This window comes from Hylobates moloch, unplaced genomic scaffold, assembly GCF_009828535.3.
Source record: "Hylobates moloch isolate HMO894 unplaced genomic scaffold, HMol_V3 SCAFFOLD_22, whole genome shotgun sequence".
Classification (NCBI taxonomy): domain Eukaryota; kingdom Metazoa; phylum Chordata; class Mammalia; order Primates; family Hylobatidae; genus Hylobates; species Hylobates moloch.
Genome location: NW_026652297.1, coordinates 19,466,881 through 19,485,615, shown reverse-complemented (window position 1 = coordinate 19,485,615; position 18,735 = coordinate 19,466,881). Strand labels below are relative to the sequence as shown.

At 39.4% G+C, this 18,735-nt stretch overlaps 2 protein-coding genes across 22 annotated transcripts in view; one reads left to right on the top strand and one right to left on the bottom strand.

Annotated features, from left to right (window-relative positions):
• Positions 1-1,055: 1,055 nt before the first annotated feature.
• ASTE1 (asteroid homolog 1) lies at positions 1,056-14,928 on the bottom strand. 4 transcript variants are annotated; one of them, XM_058433708.1, is made up of 7 exons: positions 13,816-14,119; positions 12,798-12,906; positions 11,329-12,655; positions 5,867-6,077; positions 3,555-3,750; positions 2,644-2,718; positions 1,056-1,854 (listed from the first exon to the last, which is right to left on the bottom strand). In XM_058433708.1, exons 3-7 carry the CDS (start codon positions 12,628-12,630, stop codon positions 1,524-1,526), a joined length of 2,115 nt encoding a protein of 704 aa, XP_058289691.1. In that variant the 5' UTR covers positions 12,631-12,655; positions 12,798-12,906; positions 13,816-14,119; the 3' UTR covers positions 1,056-1,523. The 4 variants fall into 4 exon arrangements, with proteins under 4 accessions (XP_058289691.1, XP_058289690.1, XP_058289689.1 ...); XM_058433707.1 differs by lacking the exon at positions 2,644-2,718 and having other exon boundaries at positions 11,329-11,562; positions 11,722-12,655; XM_058433706.1 differs by lacking the exons at positions 2,644-2,718; positions 13,816-14,119 and adding an exon at positions 14,785-14,928.
• The window catches only part of NEK11 (NIMA related kinase 11), a 334,192-nt gene continuing 329,646 nt past the window's right edge, over positions 14,190-18,735 (top strand). For 12 of the 18 annotated variants that reach the window (XM_058433714.1, XM_058433709.1, XM_058433722.1 and 9 more), the window contains exons 1-3: positions 14,190-14,320; positions 15,253-15,325; positions 16,945-17,214. In XM_058433714.1, coding sequence (XP_058289697.1) covers positions 17,045-17,214 — 170 coding nt within the window. In that variant the 5' untranslated portion in view covers positions 14,190-14,320; positions 15,253-15,325; positions 16,945-17,044. Of the gene's footprint in view, positions 14,374-14,798; positions 15,009-15,252; positions 15,326-16,944; positions 17,215-18,735 lie in introns of those variants that run through there. The other 6 variants (XM_058433710.1, XM_058433713.1, XM_058433711.1 and 3 more) reach the window with 5 other exon arrangements.

Genomic DNA, 18,735 nt, shown 5'->3' with positions numbered 1-18,735 from the left:
ACAGGCGTGAACCACTGCATCCAGCACCAGTCTCACATGTTTATAGTCCTCATTAGATACATTATTTTCCAGTAACATTTCTTCTCAAAAATAGATGTACTTGACTGCCCTTTTCTTGATTCTTCTGGGAATAACCATCTCTTTGGAGATGGTTGTTATTAAGGTTATAAAAATAACCTTACTCAGGAACTCCCATGCAATCCTCTGAAAATAGTAAAAATTTCCTTATTTCAAGAACTCTTATTTAACAAAGTAATTGTTAGGGTTGAATACTCTAGGAGCAAATGATGTATTGTGCCTTTTGTAAAAGTCAACACTTGGCAGGTGTGTGTTTGACACTGGCTGATGCTGGGCTTATTTCTCTGAGTATGGTAATTGTAGTAAAGAAAATTGTTTATCAGATATTAGGAACTGTACACAGGCCTGCTCAAAATGGCAGCTTTAAAGCTACCTTCAGGGCTATTCCTGATGGAATATACCAGTGGGAGAGTACAGAAGGAAGAACACAATTTGTATGAATACAAGTAAAATGAAGGTTGAGTATATTTTTGGATCTTGCTCAATGCATTTATTCTACTTGGTTCTCTTTATTTTCAAGTTCTGATTTGGAACTGGCCGGAACCTTCACAACTCTTTGGGTATTTCTAATTTTAGCAGCCTCTATTTGGCAGTATTTTCCAGAGCAGTACCTTTTCAACTTTTTCCCTACATCCACAGTAAGGAATATATTTTACACAATCACCTAATACATGATATGTATATCTGATATTTTCCATTCTAACTTCTTTTTCATTAAAAAATGCTGGGTATGACTCATTAAATACTTTCACATCTCATTAATAGGTCAAAATCTACAGTATAAAGAGGGCACAGGGTCTGGTATTGCTGCATATATCTCTGATATTTTCACTTCTCACTGTTTCCTCCTTCTCCAGGTCTAACAGCTCAGGATGCTGTTTCTTATTTGGCTGGGGCCATTAGTTTCAACTTCTGCTTTAAAACCTGGAGTGCACCTAAAGTGCTCTTCAATCCTGTCATGGTCTCATTGACTAAGTACTTACTTTTAGTAGAGACAGTTTTCTGTCTGGCATCCTCACTTCTACCTTTCATTGCCCAGACTTCATACTAAAGTACAAAGAGGAAACTGTTTTAAAAAATTTTTGAAATGATAACCAGCTGCTACTTAAAGGCAATAACTGAGTGAGACTTCTACTCTTTCTGAGAATGTAGCTGGCTAAATTGCTGCAATTTAAAGCATATAGACTGTATTACCATTAACTTGCTGAAATGGAACATGAGAAGTATAAACATGGTTTCAAACATATTTAGAAATACAGAAGCTTCTTAAATCAGGTTGTATTTATTAAAAACAAAATACAAAATAACTTGGAATTCAGATTATTGTGATGTTTATCCCCTAACAGGTTAGTCCTAAAGAAAAAGCTAATTGTTTCCAGGGCGGTAACAGAAGAATTTTAAGTAAGGATTATATTAAATACATCTAGTTTGGTGCAAACTGAGTTTTATTCAATGTTGGAGGCCTCAGTATGTTCCTCTAAGTTTTCAACCATTAACAACCCAAACCGGTTGTTTCCCTCATACCAACACTTGGTGTGTGCAGTGGTTCTCCCTCTGTTCTTAGAACAGCTGGTATCCTGTTTCTTCTGCCTTTTTTTTTTTGAATTTGATCTACCTTTTGGTAGGAATATTTCAGCAGGGGCATATGACCTTGTGGCATTGAATAGATGTTCATAAAGTTGCTTAGCCTCAGGACATATGCTCAGGAGACTTTCTACAGAGGTCGATGCTAGCAGTTGTTGGCATAGTCCGTGCACCAGGCTTCCACTGTACAGTCTGTTGAAAGCAAGAAAAAGTATGTTGTTAAAGAAGTAATTCAGTGCAACAGGATAACTACCATTGTCGTAGCTTCAACAAATGCATCTAAACAATGAGAGCTCTTATTGCTCTATAATATTATTGAAATTACTTAAGAATAATCTGTTCTTTGAAGGAAGGAACTGAGCTGGTATGACAAAGATTCTTTGCTGGTGATACTTAAAAACTTTTCATCAACAAATTACATGATGCATGCTTAGTGGTTTTTCAGCTAGCCCCAGGCTGAGCAGGTGTCCTTAACACTTTAATTTTAAAGAAAAGGAATTTAAAATGACCCTGATAAACCAAACAGGCAGTTTGTTAGAATATGAGAAAATTTATTGGCATCATTTGCAAGGTCATTCACTGAGACTAAAAACCTACTTCACAAATAGAAGATGGGATTAATTGGAATCCACAAGTTTATTAGTTATGGACAAAGCTGATAAACTGGTACCTTAGCAATCCATGTAGAACCATCATTTAATCAGTGTAAAATCTCTGTGTAAAAAGCCTTGGTTATGCTAAGATTCAAGAACAATCCTGCTGTTTAAATCATTATTAAGAGAATTGTTTGATTTTGCGTTTCCTGTTTTGTTTTAAAAGGATTTGTGGTAACTAAAGAGGATCCAGTCAAGAATGGCCTTAAATTATTAAACGAAAGAAATAATCCATGGGTCAAAGGCCAATTAGTCTTATTTGTGTTAGCTCAGATGTAAGGCCCAGAGATATATTAACGACACTATTTACTGCCAGGAGGCTTTTTACCTTGAAACATGTAAAGTCCCACCATATTTTGTATACCTCCATATATCCTCATTCAAAGTATTGAAGGCACTGGGGCTGCAACAGCAAATAAAATAGACAAGCCCCTCCCCCCATAGAGTTTACATCTGAGTGGAGAGACAAAACACAATCTATCTCCTTTTTATCTTCATCTCTCCCTCACGTACCTCCTGGATGGTCAATTACCAAGATGTCCAATCCATTGATCTTATCACTTTTCACTGCTCCACACCTTACTGCTGCTGTCACTTCTTTTTATCATACCCAGCTTAAACTCCACAGACAAACATTATAATTACTCTATGGCACATAGGCTCAACTCCCTTATTGTCTTTCTTGCCTGGTAAAGCAAACATCCTAGGTTAAGTTCACTTGGGCATCTACTCATCATCTCACTTAGAATGAAAGCTCCATTAGAGCAGAGATTCTGTTTTTGTCCCTACACCCTAGCACAGGGTAGGCATTTAATATTTGAATGAATGAGTAAGCCATATGCCAAGTGGTAAGAAATGCAATTAAAAAGAGTAACAGGGCTAGAGTGAATGAGGGTAGACAGTGTGTCTCACTAGGGTGGGTTATCAGAAAAAGGCTCTACAAAGTGACATTTTAAGACCGAGAGGAAAGGAGAGAGTTATATCCTACCAATGATTACCTCCCCTCTCCCATATATTAATGTTTTACTTAAAGGAACTGATTTTTTAAAATTGGATTGAATCATGGAAATAATTTAATATTTCCAGCTCTTCAGCTGTAACAGTGACTCAAAATCAATTACACTAAGATTAGTTTTTTTGTTTTTTTTTTAAGTAACTTTGTTGCTTTAAATATAAGTGAAAGTACTGTATTTACTTTTGTGTGCTTCCATCTGAACTAAAGTTTCCCATGGTGCTTACCGAGTTAGGTCTGGCTCTGGGAGAGGAGTGGACAGCAGCTGGTTGAGATACATCCCCATCTGGAGACAGGACTGCCACTGACAGAAGATGTGAGCTGTGTCTAAGTCCAGTCTTGTGCCCAGCCGTGTCTGCGCCTTCACTCTTTGGAACTCTGCATACAACATCTTAGCACCATCTTCCTGCAGCTCTTCCTTACCTAAATAAAGAAACAGCCCAAGGGCAGTATTTCCAAAAGCACTGTAACAGCTTTTCATTTTCTCCACATATACTACAAATTCTATAAAGAAAGAAATTAATTTTAAAAAACTAAGATGTTTTTCTTTTCTGGCTTCATAAATTGCCTTGCTGTATAAATTGAAATATTGATACTGAACTGTCTTTTTAATGATGACCTAACTTTATTCAACCCATCAGAATTTACTTTTTCCCTGAAATAAGATCTTTTCCACTGGTCTACTACCTGACCATAAACATGTCTGCATTTGAATTCTCTAAACCCTAAATCTGTGTCTATGAAAAATACAAATGACTATTAAATATTATCTTCACTGTTCTCTTTCACCAAAACTCCCATGCTGTGGTGCATTTGTGTTAAACAACCTGTGTGTTTGAAACGCATTTTGACCTCTGTGTTTTATAGGAGGAAGCTAAAGTATGACTTGGAGAATTTGGCAAATAATCATTTTCTTTTCATAGTAGAGGATAAGGGGCAAGAAGCAACAATCCCAGGAAATAAGGAATGTTGCGTGTTTTTAGCTGTAAGTTTCTACAGATTTGTTTGGGCAGGGGTGCATAAAATAACACCTGGACCAATTTGAAAGTAATAAAAAGGAGGCCCACCTCTTACCAATTAGTGAGGAGCAAGGCACTGAGCCTGCCTGGGTACAGGGTCCACATTTCCTAAAAGAAAAGAAATAGACCCTTGACATGCCCCTTCTCTTGGACTCAGGGAAAAACTGAATAGGCTTGTGCTCTGAGAGCTTTCTTATACTGTATTTATTATTCAATCAGAGGAAATACTCTAAACCTGTGTTCATTAGGCAGCAGTGGGACTTAACTGATTTGTGTTAAGTTGGCTGTCATATAACAACAGTCCCTCTGACAGCTGTCAAGCTTGAGCCTTAATGCTTTAGAAACAGGAATCCATGCTGTTTCATTCTTTTATCTAACTTATTAAAATAGTAAACTAGAGTAGCACTATCTAATAGAACTTTCTGCAGTGCTGTCCAATACAGTAGGCTAGCCTATAGCCATATGTAACTACCTGACACTTGAAGTGTGGCTAGTGTGACTGAAAAGCTGAATTTTTAATTTAAATGGAATTTAACTTTGGCCATGTGTGGCTAGTAGCCACCATATTAGATAGTACTATTCTAGAGTATAATTATTATACATGTTTATACAGTGTTAGAGCATTCATAATCTTAAAGAGGATATTCCACTAAAGTATTAAAGTGTCCCAACGTTTCAGCATTTACTTCACCTGGTATTATATGCAGATGAACTTGCCTCAGTGTATTTAAGAGACATTACTGGCCGGGTGCGGTGGCTCATGCTTGTAATCCCAGCACTTTGGGAGGCTGAGGCAGGTGGGTCACAAGGTCAGGAGTTCAAGACCAGCCTGGCCAAGATGGTGAAACCCCGTCTCTACTAAAAATATAAAAATTAGCAGGCAGCTGTAATCCCAGCTACTCGGAAGGCTGAGGCAGGAGAATCACTGGAACCCAGGTGGCAGAGGTTGCAGTGAGCCAAGATTGCACCACTGCACTCCAGCCTAGGCAACAGAGTGAGACTCCATCTCAAAAAAAAAAAAAGACAAATTACTATTTCTGCCATCACTACTTACATACTAATTGAAACTTTACAGCAGAGAAAAAGGAATAAAAAGATGTATAAGAATGAAGTGGTTGTAGGTATTTAGAAGTTTCACTTCTGGGCGAGTTTCTTATGATGACATTGCTGCTGTGCTAATAATTGGATAGGTAACATGGAATACAAAATGCAGCTGGCAAAATACACTGTCACACTTCACAAGTTAAGCAGTAGGTGCCACCAAACAGATGGGACTTGGCAGTATCCCAGCACATCTCACTGCTGTATACTTAAGATTCAAGCCCTCCAGCACTGAGCCTGGCACATGAAGTGTTAAAAAATATTTACCAATGAATGAATGATATTTTGGTGCCTCCACATCTAAGTTCTGATGTAATTAATGGGAGTAAATAATCCAAGAATAGTTTTTTGTGTAAACTCAAGTAAACAGTTTGCAAGCAACATGCCACAATATACTCCTGTAATTTCCAGTTACCTACCAGGGCTGTTGATTATGGCAATCAAGGGCCCCACTAGCATTGCGAGCAGTAATGATTGTAGATGATGTAGCTTTGCTTTGGGCTCAGTGTGCTGCAACCAGTAGCAACTGACAGCAATGGGCAACTTCAGTGAAGTAGGGATTGGCTCCAGGATGGTCTGTTTCACCTTCAGGGTTTCTAACAGAAGCATCTGCCGCCTCCTCAGGGAGAGCTGAAAATACACACCAAGCATCCTGCAAATTACTTTGGGATGTCTGTTATTTCTTTTTTCCACCATAGCATGAAGAGATTTAATGCTACTGAAACTTGTCAGCTGTTAAACTTATCTTCTTGTGGGAAGAAAAATCAGCCACACTCACAGCATTTAGAACATTAATAAGATGCTTTATAAATATGGTTGGTTGAATGGGTGTACTGCCTACTTCTACACAACCTTTACTTATGTCATTCCATCCTCTTTGTATACGCTGGTAAGCATCTTCAGTGCACGTCACCTGGGAAGCTCGTTAAAAATTCAATCCTTAGGCCCTACTCCATAAATTTTGATTGACTAATCTGAGAGCCCAGGAATATACATTTTAACTAGCAGCCCAAGTATTCTTTGAGAAACAAAGCTGTATACTCAACCCCACCTGTATGTGCCTGTGCACCAGGCATTTGCCTTCAGCATGATGCCATTACTAATTGCCTCCAGAAGACAAACGTTGCTTATAGGAACCCTTTGTGGCATATACTCTTCCTATTTGTTCGGGTCCTGTCTCATGTCCCTTCCCTGTTGAATGCTTTATTGTCTTTGCATAAAAGACACACATGGATTGTCCCAGGGTGGCTGCTTGTAGATTAGAGGTAAATCTAAGAGAGATAGGAATATTTTAAGGACTACTTGCATTGTGCTTGCAGTAACACGCCGTACTTTTACTTCATGGTTTAGCATGTACTTCACATAAAAGCTCAGAAGTAAACAGCTATAAGAGCACTGAGGTTGTTGTTGAAATCATTTTACCTTAATGAATTACCAAGACCTTGTAAGAACCAGAAGGGACCTTACAGGTCATACCTCAGGAATATTAAAAGGGCATCTTCTGGGGGACTTTATAATCAAACTTTAAGAAAAAAAAAAAGTTGTATTCCTAGTGTCTGCACACAGCCAGAAAAAGATTTTCTGCTTTCTGGAAAGTTGAGATGGTGATACATTTCTCAGCACGTAACATCTAGTTAGTAGAAAGAGTGGTTGACAGCTGAGACTAGAGATGTTAACCTGAAACAAAACACATCATAAATGACAAAATAGTTTTATCATTAATGCATGAAAACTTTAGTATGATTATTTCTAAATACTGCTTTTAATAATATTGTGCGAAAAATTTTAAAATTAGAAATATGCAAAGAGCTTTATAGTATAACCAATCACCCCTACTGGAAGTAGTTTTAACTACTTAAATTTTAAGTAAAGTGGAAACTAAACTCTTAAACTGTTTTTAAAATGCACTAAGTAGAGCTAAGAAAATACACCAACTTTTCTGATATATAATATTTAAATTACTGAATTATAGAGCCAAGTTACAACTTTTCATGAACAAAGCAGTCTGGGCTTTGACTTCAGAGATGTTCCGCCCTGCACTAACCCTACGGCCTTCGTCAAAAGGTTTCCAACCTTTTCTACAGTCTGTCTGACTTATCTGTAAAATGGTCATTGTAATGACTTGTATAAGATGTTTCATCAAACCCACCAGTCCTCAGTCCCTTCCAAAAGGGGAAGTACTCAACTCACAGCCCTTAAAGTTAGTTAGGTTTTATCCCTTTGACAACTACTTTCCCTCTTCCCCAGGGGGAGCGAAAGCACAAGCCTGCAGAAGCAGCTGCCCCGAGAGGCAGAGATGCCCAGAGAGAGACTGGTCTTGGCTGCCTTACTCCTTAAGAATGATCCACTTTTGTGTCTCCAATGGTCTCCCACTGGTTAACTTGAATGGTGCTCTGTCCATTGCAACTAACATAACCAAAATGAAACCCTATCCCATGTAGTTATTGTGGGAATTAAATGAGAGACTGTATAAAGTTTCTATTAACAACAGCTGGCCAAAGCAGATAATGTATTACAACAAGATGTAAAAAACAAAATGAATAGGTACTATCACAAGGTTTCTATACTTGTACTTGCATTTGTGTTTGGAATCACATTAGCACCTGGTACATTTATAATTTTTATGGGCTAATTAGAACCATTAGCATTGAGCTAAATTCAGAATTGATTAGTTTATGCCAAGAGAAAGCTGAATGATAGCACAGCACAGAGAATGAACTAAAATTTCACTCTATTTTGAATCCAGGTAAATGATGAGAACACTTAAGTCATCTCTACTTAGCAAGGAATATAAGCAGCTGCTATACTCATGGATTCAGTTGGATTTCTATGTGGGGGGAAAAGGTGTCCTGATCCCTATTTCACACCATACGCACCCACAAAAAACCAATTCTAGATATGTTATAGATCTAAACGTGAAGAGCAAAAAAACATTTTCATGACCCTGGAGTAGGCAATTTCTTAAGCAGTTCACAAAAGTGGTAACCATAAAGAATAAAAATTTGGAGTATATTAAGAACTTATGTTCATCAAAACATACTAAAGAGTGAAAAAACAATGGGAGAGACTATTCACAATATGTTATTTGACAAAGGACCCATATATGATAAAAATGAGCAAAAAACTGTACAGAAACTTCATATAACAGAATATCACATGGCAAATGAACACATGGAAATGGAAGATTGGAAAGAACCCAAATGCTCATAAGCTGTATAATGAAAAAAAAATGTTCATAAGTGTATAATGGTAATATACCAAAATAGAATAATGTTACAGCAATGAAAAATGAATGATCAACTACTCACAGCAATGTGAATGAATCTCACGTGGAATAAAAGCCAGATGAAAGAGTTCATTTCTAAAGTAAAAATTCAGTTAAAACTATTCTGTGTTGTTAAACAGTCAGGAAAGTGATTATAGAGAGCTGCAGAGCGAGTGACTGGAATCAGACACTAGGAGAAGCTTCTAGGGTGGCAGTAATGATTCATCTGGATCCTCTTTGCATGGATGTATAGATCTTGCAAAAATTTATCATGCTGTACAATTATTTGTGCACTTTACTGTGTTTATACTTAAGGAAGCATGAATTACAAAGGAACAAGATGAAACTTTAGGGGTTATGGATACATTGATTATTTTAATTGTAGGATGACTTCACAGCTGTAGACATGTGAAAACTCATCAAAGTACACACTTTATGTGCACTTCACTGTACATTACCTATTTCTCAGTAAAGCCATTAAATTTTTTTTTAAAAAACTCCCCAACAGCACCATTTATGTTTGAGTAGAAATGTAATTTCAGCAAAACATTAATAATGTAGCTAGTCTGAATTTTATTGGTGTGGGTAAAGTTTTAATAAATCCCTTGTTTGAGAATTCGACTTATGCTCCACTTTCTAGTTTTGTACCCCTGGAAATGTGCTAAAGGTAGATTGTCAGTTGTGTTACCAAGCATTATAAAAATGACTTATAAAATTGCATCTAAGCTTAAACTATATATAAATGAACTATAAACACCTGATGGGGACACCATATCTTGGGGCTTCCCTGAGTGCAGTGTCTTGTAAGTAGGATGTCCCTTGCGGGGACCTAGCTATGTTTATGGAATTATTATAAGAAAGACTGGATCCTATAGGGAACGGGGCTTTTAAGCTACTGAAACCCCTTTTTTCTCCTTTATTTAACTGAGATATAATTCATATGTCATAAAAGTCATCCTTTTAAAGTATACAATTCAGTGGGTTTAGTGTATACATATTTTTAGAGACAGGGTTTTGCTCAACAGGGAGCACAATCATAGTAGCTCACTACAGGCTTGACCTTCTGGGCTCAAGCAATCCTCCAACCTCAGCCTCTTGAGTAGCTGTACCGCCATGCCTGGCTAATTTCTTTTCTTTTCTTTTTTTTTTTTGTAGAGACAGAGTCTTCTTGTGTTGCCCAGGCTGGTCTTGAACTACTGGCCTCAAGTGATCCTCCCACTTTGGCTTCCCAAAGTGCTGGGCTTACAGGCATGAGCCATCTTGCCTTGGTTTAGTATGTTTATAAACTTGTGCAGCCATCACTAATTCCAAAACATTTTCTTCACCCCCCCACCAAAGAAACCCTGGGGGTTTAACAGGCACTCACCAATGCCAAGAAGGCTCTTGCACTCATTCACTATGACGTTCATCTCCTCCTGTCTGAGATGTGACTGATGAGGAGGCTAAGAGGCTAGTTCCTGGTCAGCTGTATAGCCCAGGGAATGGCACTACTGATATTTTGGGCTAGAGATTCTTTGTTATGGGACACTTTCCTGTGCACTGTAAGACTTACAGTTTGTAAAATTTAGCAGCATCTTTAGCCTCTCCCCACTAGATGCCGGTAGCAACCACTACTCCTTCTACTCCCTAGGTAGGGACAACAAAAATGTCTCCAGGCATTGCCAAATGTCCTCTGGGGGACAATATCACCAATGGTGATAAACCTTTGGTGTAGACTGATAACAGTGCTGGGAGAACTCTGACAGAAAAGGAAGACCTGACTTAAATCCACTGGGAAGCTGTGGTTGCCGTCCTACATCCTTGAGTAGACTGGTGCCACGTGTGGTCTATGAGTTTTATGAGACTGAATATTTCATTGGATCTAAGAAAACCCCCTAATGGGCATTGCAATTTTTTTTTAAGTTATCTCTATTTAATGTCTAAATCTAGTTCTTTTATCAGCATAGTTTCATATCTATTTGTAATTTTAAATATATATGTAATATAAAAAGACAACACTGGGATCCATGAGAATTTTTTTCTCCTTGAAAAGGTGGTCTGAGTGTTACTCAGGTTTCAGCAACACTGAGTTAGGCTAACAGTCATGTTTTCTGTATCAAACTAGGCAAATAACCATAATGATACAAAAACCTATTTTAAAAAAGGTATTCATTAATAAAAGTTTAAAAATTAGACCTCAGCATCAATACTAACCTTATCTGAAATCCGACGTAGTCTGAGATGTGCCTATGATTAGTGTCTATACACTTTTTTTTTGCAGTTGTGAATTTTTTTCCTTTTTTTCAGCCACATAACCCCATTCTATTGATAGCTAGTATTAACCTAGTAGTAATAACAATATAGTAGTAATAACTGTGAAGATAACACAGACTACTGAAGTACAGTGGAAATGGTAGATTTAGAGCTAAAAGAGCTGGGTTTGAGTCCTAGCACTGACACTTTCTTGCTAAGACCTTACCTAGTTCACTCAAGTTCTAGATTTCTAAGCTACGACATGAGGGCAAGATAGCACTCAACCTCATCAGTTTGTTATAGTAAGTGAACTAATATAGAAAACAGCACTTTGTAGCCTGTAAAGTACTTTACAAAAATTTCATTAGTATTACAAATACTTACCTCAGTCAATCTGCTTAAGTCAGAATGATCCTTGGCCGGTTCTACGGCATCAAGGATTGAGGTTCTGATATTTTTATTAATCCTTTCCACTTCACTGAAAGCTAGAGGCTGAGGAGGCAATGCATTCCAGGATGTCTTGTCCAGATGTGGTGAGGCATTTAAAAGAAGCCCATAGATGATTTGCCTGATGGGCTGAGATATTCTGTGGGCATTTGGTCGCTGCATGTTTTCCACCTGTGTGGGAAGAATGGTCCGTCTTAGGACCAAAGCATCACTGATGAAAGGCGATAGCTGGCCTTTAGCTAAAGCCACTAATACCCATTCTGGTAAACCAAGATTCAAGGCATCTGGACAGACATAAGTACCATACTGGAAGAAGTCCTGCAGCTTCACCTGGGACTGTTGGTATTCTTCCATGGAACAGCAGAGAAGTTCCTTAACATTTTCTCGATCCTTTTTTGGGAGGTATTTCAGAACATTATCTAGTGCTTCGGTAGGGTTGGCAAAATGAGACAACCAATTCAGAAGTCCCAGGATTCGGTGGTGTCTCCTCCCTTTAGAACTGGTAGCTCCAAGAGGAAGACGTGCTTTACTTAAGAATGTCTCCATGATGGGTAGATTAATATGGTCATTTCCACATAGCACCGCAAAGAGAGGTAGTAGAGCTTTATTCATATTGCTGAAGTGATGGCAGAATGCATCAAGGGAAAAGCATTTGGCAGGGATATAGTTTTGTGTGCCCTTAATAGTGTTCATATTTCTCCACTGAAAGCTATTCAATGGGCAAAACCCAGTTTTCACGTCAAAAATGCAAAAGTCACTATCTGACGATAACACAGGGCAATTCCAATGGTTAGCAAGTGTCATAATGTCCCGATCTGCTTCTGAAAAGCACTGGACAAAACATACCCGCAGCTTGATCAAAACCTGTATGAATACTTCCCGGATGAGTAAGGGACATACATACCCACTCCCACCAACAGAAAGGGAATGGGCCATCTGGATCTTCTCTCTAGCTCTATCCTTTAAAGTCGTAAGCTTTTTATCTGAAATGTCACATCCTCCATCTAATACAACATATGGGCATATATTACAAGCAAACAGTGATTCAAAGAATTTTTGTACAACATCTGCAAAAGAATCATAGTCCCCTCCATACCGGAGATCCAAGTTTGAACTGAAGCAAAGACGGTGGAAAAGAGCATAACCATCAATGACAATTTTTGTGTCCCGCAACTTCAAATCAGTGAAGAACTCATTACTATGATCTTCCACAAAACTCATTAGTCCTCGGATACCCATGATGACAGTCTAAAGAATTAATCGCCTGTTTAAAACAACAGAAAACATTTTCAATTGATGCTGGTTATGGGGCACCAAGTCATTGCTTCCAGCACCATTAAATCAATAGCAAATGTTATGAAGTGCTCTTTAGATAGAACATAGATATCAACAGCATATATTCTTACCTAGATCCTCAAGCAATGTTAGCTGTGCTTTTTCATTCTCCTTTGCTTTCTGATACAAGGCACAAACTCAGTGTTTTCATGGGTCGTGATCTTTGGATGGTGACAGATTCTAAAGAAAAATCAATTAAAGTCTATTACTGATACACCAGTATAGAAGTTCTGTGAACTTTGATTCTTAAGTGGTAATAGTCAACATCTTACAGCACAGAGTATTTGTTTTGTGGGGTCAAAATAAAAAGTCCTAAGCTAAAAAAAGATATCATTATTCATCTCATAATCACAAAGCATTTGGGCTTCAGTAAAATAAGGTGTGCAGGAACTATGATAAGGATCAAGTTTTTCTTTTGTATTGACAATCAGTCACGGAACTTCTTTCAGGCTTTGGATTTGTGGGCCCTTCTTAATTGGCATAGTTTTTGGTATAAGGAAAACTGCTTCATGCCTCTAGGAACCCTTCTATCCAGTTACACCCCTAACCACGAGCTCTTTTCATCATCTTATTTTGCATATCTGGCCCAGTTACGCTTCCTCATCTGGCTAACTTAACTCGCAGGATCAGAATTGATGGTTTTTCTTTTGGCGCCTAGGGCTTCAATACGGCGCAGCACGGTACTGTTACTATTACTTAAAATCGTGACATTTTGTCAGTCATGGATTTTTTTTGGCAATAATTTTGATTTTTAGAGATTGCATTAAAACTTATCTTGATTACTGAATTTTATTGGCATCCATTTACATTTTACACTTATCTCACCCTAGTCCTAGCCCTGTCAGTATCTCAGAACCTTATCCTGTATAGTACTTATTTCTTTGTAAGACAGTTTTGTAAAGCGTCCATAAGCAGAGACCGTGTCAACGCGTCCTACGCAAATTACAGGACCTTGCACAGACAGTTGCATAGAGCTGCATAGGGGAAAGGCGGGCAAAAGGTCTGACCTAAGTCTTCAAACACAGGCCTTCATACATCGTGCCACCTCGGCCCTCACAACCCGCTGCCCGGACCTGCAGCAGAGCCCACCTGCTCTGTCCTCCCAGAGGAGTAGCTCCTCCATCAGAAGCCCGCTAGAGCCCAGCGAGGACTGGCTCCTGCACGTGAGAGTCCAACCCCAAGAGCGGGAACCGGAAGTCTCCGGGTGTGACGTCTCTGGGAAGTACGGTTCCGTGATGCCGGTGGCGCCAGACTGCGCCAAGGAGCAGGTGCTCTCGGGCCCAGAGGCGCTAAGTAGCTAAAGAGGGCTGGGACGTACGATCCGAAATGGCTGCTGTCAGGCTAGGAAAGCTTGGCCCGCCGGTCTTCCTCTGCTTTCTCCGCCTACTTGGGTCGGCGAACACTTCCGCCTTGGTGCCGCCTCGCCCCGACTTCCCAGTATGCCCCGCGCCGTCTCCCTGGCCACGGTTCCAAACAGCCGTGGCCCGCGGTGTCTGGCGCTCGGTGGGTGTGGTTGCCCCTAGTTTGAGGCCTGCCCGATTACCCGCAAGACTTGGGCAAGCCCCGGGCGCCGCTCCGACCACGACAGGGAAAGGTAAAGCGAACTGTGCTCCTTGGGGCTCGCCAGGCTCCCTTGCGAGGGGGAAGGTAATGGTTTCCAGCTGCCCAGGCTGGGTGTCGGATCTCTAGGACTCCATGGCTGCGATCTCCTCGCTTTCCTGGACGTCTTACCTCCGGATGTACTCCAGTCTCAGTGCCCCTCAATAAACGTTAACCTACTTTGCCAAAATGTAAATGTTTAAAAAGGTGAAGAAGCAAGGAATTTTTCGTTTTACCTTAAGGTTAAGGTTTACTCTAAAGGTAGATTTGTACTGTAGCAGAACCTGGTGACAAATTGGCTTCCTCTTATTACCTGGGAAGATAACTACTGGTTTTCAGCTTGTGATAAATACTCCTTCCGTTGTCTTTTGCCCCCAGCCAGATCTGTTTCACCGAGAAGGAGTAGTTTGCACAAGGTGGTAACTTCCTCCAAGTTCCCATCTAGCTTTCTTAACCAACCTTTTTTCTCTCCTTTGGGCGGCAGTTGATCTGCTGGACACTTATTTGGCTTAACAAGGTTTGTTAAACACCTAGTATATGCCAGGCGTTATGCCAGGGATTGGGGATGCAGAAATAAAGAAGATGTGTTCGCAGTGCCCGAGTTCACTCACAAACCTCGAGGGGGAGGATGTCGTCAAGTGAACAGATAGTTCTAGAATCTAGACAATGCGACACATTCTTGGGTAGGTTTATGGTTGCACAGAGGAGACTAATGGAATGGATGACCTAAAAGTGGACTGGGATGGGGATGGCAGGGCTGAGTCTGTGAGGTTGGGCGGGAGAGAACCTAGTCCCAGAGTCTTCTGCAGCCTGGACCAGACTGCTTAAGCACTGCTGGGTTTAGACTGTCATTTACAAATAGGAGCCGCTAGAAGTGAACTTCTCATAACTATTCTGTCCGTCCCTAATTCTGTCCTTCCCCAAAAGGAACCTTAATCTCATCTTTAAAATAAGGAGAATTACTGAGTGACCTGAAGGACCCTTTTCAGTTGGAAAGTCTGTAAGTCCGTATATTTATTTGAACAGCTTAGTATGGCCAGACGGCATCACTTTTATGACAGTGAAGGGGAAGTAAAAACAAAAGTTGTATTTAGAGGCCTGCGCTCTAGTTGTTTTTTCAGCAGATTTTACTAACATGTCTTTGGAAGGGGAAAAAAAAAAAGCTGGTAACTAATCTCACTGGTATCAGGTACAACTTAACTGATTCATACATTTTAAGAAGGAAAATGTTGTAAATGGGCATTTACTTATGTTCTGTTTTGAGGATTTTTGTGGTTGATTGCCCTAGTAGTTTTTGTGGTTGACGGACACCACCACGTAAAGCCCATTGACCATCCTTAAAAACTAGGTTTTTGTCTCATAGCTTTGGAATTGTTGAATATGAAAACCTAACTTCAAGGTGTAGGCAGTTTTCAATTTAAAATGTTATTTCTATATAGATTTAAAACAAAAGCACACTTTTCTTGACAACTAACAAAACATTTAACATTCTGATGAAATAAAAGTGATTTTACTTTGTACCTACTCATATGAAACAGTCCTGCCTTTCTTTTTTTGTTTGTTTGTTTTTGTTTTTGTTGAGATGGAGTCTCGCTCTGTCGCCCAGGCTGGAGTGCAGTGGCGAGATCTCACTGCAAGCTCCACCTCCTGGGTTCACGCCATTCTCCTGCCTCCGCCTCCGGAGTAGCTGGGACTGCAGGCGCCCGCCACCATGCCCGGCTAATTTTTTTGTATTAGACGGGGTTTCACCGTGTTAGCCAGGATGGTCTCGATCTCCTGACCTCGTGATCCGCCTGCCTCGGCCTCCCAAAGTGCTGGTACTACAGGCGTGAGCCACCGCGCCCGGCCTAAACAGTCCTGCCTTTCATAAATGCCACATCTCATAGCTCCCTGAGGAATTACAGATTTATCTGTAACATTTATATTCCACTGACATTAAATGCGATTTTAGGTTTGAATTGAATTTGTAACTCTTCCTGTTTTTAATCCAGAGAGATTATACACAATGTGTACAATAGGAACTTCAGAAACTAGAATTTGCTGAGCATGGCAAAAAATTCTCTCTCAATCCTTATCCCTCTTTGCATCTGTCCTAATAAATACAAAAACTGTGGTTTAATATCTACAGAAAAAAATAAATCTAAAGGAAACAGCACCTGCTAATTCTTTGTTTAATCCTAACTCACTCTTTGTAAACCGAAGTAAACATAAGGTGGGAAGAGGGCATTACAAAAAGGTTGATGCAGATGTATAGATTTAAGGAAGTAATAATGTTCTTGTATTTGGATTCGTTTATAAGTAGGTGGGGAGTATAAATCTTAAATAAATGCAGAGATTGTTCATTGTAAAACAGATGTACATCCCAGAAATTTGTGGAAAGTTGGCTATAATTCACTTCTGCCAAATTTCAATGTACAAAGGGAGGCTCTTCCTGTTGAAAGATTGCCTTCTACTGGAATTTGTGGTATCTCTACCTTTTAACATTTTTCTTTCAAGTTGTTAACCAATATGGTGTCATTCAGTCTGCTGATCAAGGTGCAGATATCACTGCACTTACACTTTTTGTTAGAGATCGTTTAGCATCCTTTAGACCTGATCTTTTAACTTTTCATCTTTAAGGAATTGACCAACACTGTTTGGATGAATTTGACCATTTATTAGGAGACTGGAATGTTAAGTTTCTATAAATGAATGAACCAGTTCTCTCTTGTTTGGAGCAATGCTGAAATTCCAAGAGGCAACTAAGCGTGTGAGTGGATCAACAGCCATTTCCACTTATCCAAAGACCTTGATTGCAAGAAGATACGTGCTTCAACAAAAACTTGGCAGTGGAAGTTTTGGAACTGTCTATCTGGTTTCAGACAAGAAAGCCAAACGAGGAGAGGAACTGTAAGTAAAAATGCTTCATATGAATCTTGAGTAGGCTGCTTTCTGTTTGCAGGTCTTAGCTGATTAAGAACATGGAGCAGGCCAGGTATGGTGGCTCATGCCTGTAATCCCAGCACTGTGGGTGGCCAAGGTTGGCAGATCACTTGAGGCGAGGAGTTCAAGACCAGCCTGGCCAACATGGCAAAACCCTGCCTCTACTAAAAATACCAAAATTAGCCAGGCAGGGTGGTACATGCCTGTGATCTCAGCTACTCAGAGGCTGAGGCACAAGAATTGCTTAAACCCAGGAGGCGGAGGTTGCAGTGAGCCGAGATCATGCCACTGCCCTCCAGCCTGGGCAACAGAGCAAGACTGTCAAAAAAAAAAAAAAAAAAAAAAGAACGTGGAGCAATGTCCACTTTGCTCTTTATACCAAAGCAAGTATTTTATAAATATAGGTAAGCTCCCTAATTAATCTTTCATATTAGGTTTAAAGGCATTTCAGCAGGTGAATAAAGTATCCAAATGACCTAAAGAAGGGAGCTAGAAATGGGATAGATTATGTGAAAATAAGATGTTTGGGCATGCCACAGTCTCAGTGACAGTATTGCTTCCACTTAACTTGATTGGAACTTCTTGAATGAGAAAATAGGACTTGTTCATAATGACTATTTTTAGAAATGTTACAAAATGCAAATAAACAATTATTCACATTTGAGATGAATAGGGTATACCAAAGAAAGTACAGTATTAACTTTTGGGGGGCTTTCCATGGGGAGGATTTTCAAATTCCATAGTCAGAAAGCTGTCAGATTAAATACTTAAACCAAATGGACACTCCTATTTAAAATTAGCTTATGTTAATGACCCCCTTGTCACCTCGTCTCTTTTGATTATGATCGGACCCTATACACGTTCATAGTAGAGAAAAACTCTTAATAACTTTAGACAGTACCTCCCTTACGCATAAACCTCCAGTTTTGGTGTAAAGTTTTTTTAATTTGCTGCAGTGGAAAGTAAGTTGGAACTGAAGTTAGGGTAAGAAACTTCCCTATCAGAAACACAGGAGGAACAGAAAGCAGAAGGAAGAATGATCCAAGATATCAGCCCTTAACCCCAGAAGACCACATTTTCATCCCATAATACATTGTTTTCTTCTGAGGTTTTAAGGCTACTCTAAGTTCTTCCAGCTTTTGCCTGTTGGATACTTAAGAGTGGATTTAAAATCAATGTGATAAACACTTTTCTACATCTTCATAGGTCGTAGGAATTGTAAAGGTAAATGTTAGTGATGTTACTACTTTGTTTTAAAACTCAACCTTTTAAATGGTCTCTGTCCAGAATTTTTAAAAGCTATAATTATCTAGAATTTAGTTTTTAGTCAATTTCTTTTTTTTTTTTATTTTTATTGTTATACTTTAGGTTTTAGGGTACATGTGCACAATGTGCAGGTTTGTTACATATGTATCCATGTGCCGTGTTGGTTTCCTGCACTCTTTAACTCGTCATTTAGCATTAGGTGTATCTCCTAATGCTGTCCCT